This window comes from Cibotium barometz, chromosome 46 (genome assembly GCF_041138505.1).
Source record: "Cibotium barometz isolate CiBa-2024 chromosome 46, ASM4113850v1, whole genome shotgun sequence".
Lineage (NCBI taxonomy): Eukaryota > Viridiplantae > Streptophyta > Polypodiopsida > Cyatheales > Cibotiaceae > Cibotium > Cibotium barometz.
This window is the reverse complement of record NC_141091.1, coordinates 13,386,436-13,391,129: the sequence shown is the minus strand read 5'-3', so window position 1 is coordinate 13,391,129 and position 4,694 is coordinate 13,386,436. Positions and strand designations below refer to the sequence as shown.

The 4,694-nt window shown below is 43.5% G+C and overlaps 1 protein-coding gene across 1 annotated transcript; it reads left to right on the top strand.

Annotated features, from left to right (window-relative positions):
• The first annotated feature begins 2,384 nt into the window (after window positions 1-2,384).
• On the top strand, window positions 2,385-3,834 carry LOC147611903 (chalcone synthase-like). The gene is made up of 2 exons (XM_086784225.1): window positions 2,385-2,601; window positions 2,691-3,834. The coding sequence occupies exons 1-2, from the start codon at window positions 2,427-2,429 to the stop codon at window positions 3,713-3,715; spliced, it is 1,200 nt and encodes a 399-aa protein (XP_086640351.1). The 5' UTR covers window positions 2,385-2,426; the 3' UTR covers window positions 3,716-3,834.
• The last annotated feature ends 860 nt before the right edge of the window (window positions 3,835-4,694 follow it).

The window sequence follows — 4,694 nt, the reverse complement described above, 5'->3', positions numbered from 1 at the left end:
GAGTTTAGGAATCATGAAAAAGCTCTCTTTAAGAAACAAAAGTTTATACTTTCCAAAATACTTTTTTGTAAAATACCAGGTAGGGACTTAGGTTCGAATCCTACTGGTTACTATACATGGTAAGGATATTTTAGCTACAACATTTGCGGCCAACTTAATGCTGAGTGAGAACTTCTCAGCTAAGAGTTGATGTTTTTCATCAACTTGATACAGAACATCAACTTTTATGAAAATTTGATATTTTGCATCAAGTTGATGTAAAACATCAACTTTATATGCAAAAGATCAACATTTTTAGAATACTTAATGTTTTGTATCAATGTTATGCAAAACATCAACTTCCCACAAAACTTAATGTTTTGCATCAACTTTGGTGCAAAACAAAAACATCAAGTTTTATGGAAAAGTTGATGTTTTTCATCAACTCGATATTATGACACAACCTGCCACTCCATGGTCTATCAACAGAACCATTGGATGAGGACTCTCCTAGTCCACTTAATGACTATGATTGCTGACTTGCATTTGGTGCAGCCACATTTCCACTTACATCAGCCCCAATAGCATCTTTTTCAGCAGCATAGCGGCTACTCATCTCATCAAATATAACATCCCTACTTGCCCTCAATTCACGTGTAGAAGGGTTATAACATCTATATCCCTTTTGCTCAAGGCAATACCCAATATACACACTTTTTTTGCTTTTGGATCCAGCTTAGTACGCAAATCATCTGGCACATAGCACCATATTGGGGAATATGGGAATTTTCCACAAGTTTGGGACACGTGGTCAAAAGTTTGGATTAACCATAACTTGAACACAACTAATCCAAAATGAGCGCTTTATAGCTCTTTAGATTCCATTTTTCAAGCGCTTTCCAACAATAGGTCATATGATAGGGTTTTGAGAAACTCACAAACATGTTATCCATATCCCCTTTTTTAAGTATTCAAAAATGGGAATTGAAAAATTCCCAAATTCACTAATATGGTGTTACATGCACATATGCAATGCATCCAAAAAACTTTCAAGTGAGACAAATCAGGTTTGTTGTTGCCAGTAAACTTCACCTCTACATTACATCATGTATGGCTGCACTAGGAGTCCCGTTCATGATATAAACTGTTGTAGACACAGCCTCAATCCAATAGTTATGCAGCATATTCTTGTCTACCATCAATGATCGTGCTATCTGTGCAATGTTGTGCCTGTTTTTCCGCTCAGTAGCTCCATTTTGCTGCGGAGTGTATCTACATGTAAATTGTCTCTAAATGCCATTCTTTCGCAAGAATTCAGAGAACTCATTGGACAAGTATTCTCCCCCTCCATCTGACCTTAGGCACTTCACATGCTTTCCTGTCTGTTCTTCACATTTTCTGCCTTTCGAGATCCTTCTTCTTCCTCTTACTCAAAGAAACTTGATTGACAACTTGAACTTTTTTAGATATGCTAGAGGCCTCTTCATACCAAATTATTGCAAGCCAAGATCCCCAAGCCAAACAAAATAGCTATTCATAAGGGGTTATTTAAAATAAACATCAAATCTTTGTGCTTTCTCTAGGGCTATAATATAATGAACCCCATGAGTTTATGAGAAATAGAGCTTTAGCTTTTATGCAAATCTCTTTCGATGTTTAATAGATGTCAAGATGCTCATCATTGTTCATTAGTGATTGATGCACTCTTTTATCAATGACGGCAATATGTCACAAGGGATTTTTGTGGTGTCTAGTTTGGACATACAAAATCTCTAATTTGTCAGTGTGGTCATAATGCTCGCCCTCTTTTGAGGAACCCAGTGGATGCTTTTAAAAAAAAAGGATTAATGTGAATTCGTTATGCATGAGATTTCTAAAATGAATGGTCAAAGAAGATGTTTTATGGCTATCGCTTGTTGATGAATAAGAATCTTAAAACTATTGAGGAATGAAGCGAGTGCACAACTTGGAGGAGAAGTGATTAAGTAAAAATCGATTGAGTTGAAAGCTAAAGCGTTTGTCACATTCCAAGGGCTTGAGATTTCAAAGATTGTTGCACGAGCCCACCATTGTGGAATATCGTGGAACATTGAATTCCAAGGGCTTGAGATTTCAAAGATTGTTGCACCAGCCCACCATTGTGGAACATTGAATTCCAACAAAGGAAGTCTAAGGATGGAGCAAGAGTTTGTATTTAGTGTGGTAAAAGGGATGAAAGTGTGCGTCACGAGCCCTCTTTTCTCTCTTCTTTCTATTAAAAATTGATGAATGGCGGGTGGTAGTAACCATCTTGGAGAAAACCATGCTTGTTGAAGTCAGCTAGGTGCCATGGATATAAAACAGTACCGGGCCGTGTTGTTTTAGTACGCACAATAAACGCCCCTCTTTGCATTGCAAACACAATCGCCATTACATAATCGCTTCTCAGTCTTCTGATTGTCACCACCATGACTACGTTGCCTGCTCGCAAAATGGAGCGATCCGACGGTCCTGCCACTGTGCTGGCCATCGGCACTGCCGTCCCACCCAACGTGTTCTACCAGAAGGACTACCCCGACTTCTACTTTAACATTACCAACAGCAACGACAAGACGGAGCTCAAACAGAAGTTCCAGCGCATGTGTAAGTGCATGTTTCTCTTGCACGATCTGTATTAGCACCGGCTATATGGTTTTATCTCCTCACAGTAGCGTAACTGTTCGCATGCGCAGGTGACAAGTCGTGCATCACGAAGCGGCACCTCTACCTCAACGAGGAGATACTCAAGGCCAACCCCAGCATATGCGGATACTGGGAGAAGTCGCTGGACGTGAGGCAGGACATCGTGGTGGTGGAGGTTCCTAAGCTGGCCAAGGAGGCGGCCTCCAAGGCCATCAAGGAGTGGGGCCAACCCAAGTCCAAGATCACGCACCTCGTCTTCTGCACTACCGCCGGGGTTGACATGCCCGGGGCGGACTGGGCGCTCACCAAGCTTCTCGGCTTGCGGAGCTCCGTCAAGAGGCTCATGCTCTACCAGCAAGGCTGCTATGGAGGCGGCACAGTGCTTAGGATCGCCAAGGACCTGGCGGAGAACAACAAGGGCGCCCGTGTGCTCGTGGTGTGCAGCGAGATCACGGCCGTCACATTCCGGGGGCCGAGCGACACCCACCTCGACAGCCTCGTGGGGCAGGCGCTCTTCGGCGACGGCGCCTCCGCCCTCATCGTGGGTTCCGATCCCATCCGCCAAGTGGAAAGACCCTGGTTCGAAGTCCACTGGACTGGATCCGACATCATGCCCGACAGCGACGGCGCCATCGATGGCCATCTCAGAGAAGTCGGCCTGACTTTCCATCTCCTCAAAGACGTGCCTGCCATTATCTCCAAGAACATCGGCTCCATCCTCAAAGACACGTTTGCCAAGGTGTTCCCAGCTGGAGCTGAGGCGGCGGCGCCTCCAAGCTACAACGATATATTCTGGATCGCCCATCCTGGCGGCCCTGCAATCCTCGACCAAGTCGAAGAGAAGCTTCATCTCAACAAGGACAAGATGGCTCCTAGCAGGCATGTGCTCGACCAATACGGCAACATGTCTAGTGCTTGCGTGCTCTTCATCATGGACCATATGCGCAAGAAATCCATGGAGCAGAAGCTGACCACCACGGGAGAGGGCTACGAGTGGGGACTCCTCCTTGGCTTTGGTCCCGGTCTCACTTGCGAGACCATCGTGCTCAAGAGCCTACCCCTCCAACACGATTAGATTCCATTCACACTTCTGAGAACTAATTATTCATCAAACCAAAGCTCCATTGTAGCTCCTCATTCACTCTAATTAAAGCATGTGGTTCAAAGTGACATGCAACTCTAACATTATTTCTTTTTATCGTATCAAAACATAAACACGTATCTTCTTCTTATCTCATACTATTTAATATTTCAAATCACACTCTAACAAAGAGTAGATGGGCAATAAAGCGTGGAGAGTTGCGAGAACGTTAGTATGTGCTTTTCTTCCATATAATACAAATCATGAAGAGGAGTTTAGACTTCAAGATTAAGTGCATTTGCAAGTGTTCTCGCCAGAGTGCACATCTTCAACCTTCTTTCTTCACACTCTTTTGTTTTAAATTCTTAATCATATTACTCTCCCATTTGCTAGCTACAACCTGACTTAAAGGCTATGGTCAAGATGGATGGTGAAGGTGGAATGTTATTTCATTGTGCCCATGTAGATCATCACATTGGCTACATGCCAAGAAATGGACATCACTTCTCTCATGTAGATCATCACATTGGCTACATACCAAGAAATGGACATCACTTCTCTTATGGTCAAACTATCAACAATCAACAAGGACAAGATGGCTCCTAGCAGGCATGTGCTCGACCAATACGGCAACATGTCTAGTGCTTGCCATGGCACGTCTATGGTGTGAAACCGTGCATGTGAGGCCATCAAATACACATCCAGATGCATGAGGTTATGTGCCATGACGAGTCATTATATGATGCCATGTACATATGTTCATATTGTAAATGAGGTTCAATAAGACAAGCTGAGGCTGAGCCAGATCTAGGAGTTTCTGTATATGAGTGTGGAGGGTGATGGTTCTGCTGTTACTCAGAGCCCATGGGTAAGTTAGAAACATCCAGTTATATATGATGGTATGAGTGGCACGCCAAAGGGATAAGTTAATGATGTTAATGGCTTCCCATGTGCATAATGTGTGGTAGCTTTT

Bases quoted from the DNA above. Each gene is read 5' to 3' on its own strand.
- LOC147611903 (XM_086784225.1), top strand. From the start codon at position 2,427: ATGACTACGTTGCCTGCTCGCAAAATGGAGCGATCCGACGGTCCTGCC. The intron at 2,602-2,690 runs GTAAGTGCATGT...TCGCATGCGCAG, and splicing joins ACAGAAGTTCCAGCGCATGT to GTGACAAGTCGTGCATCACG.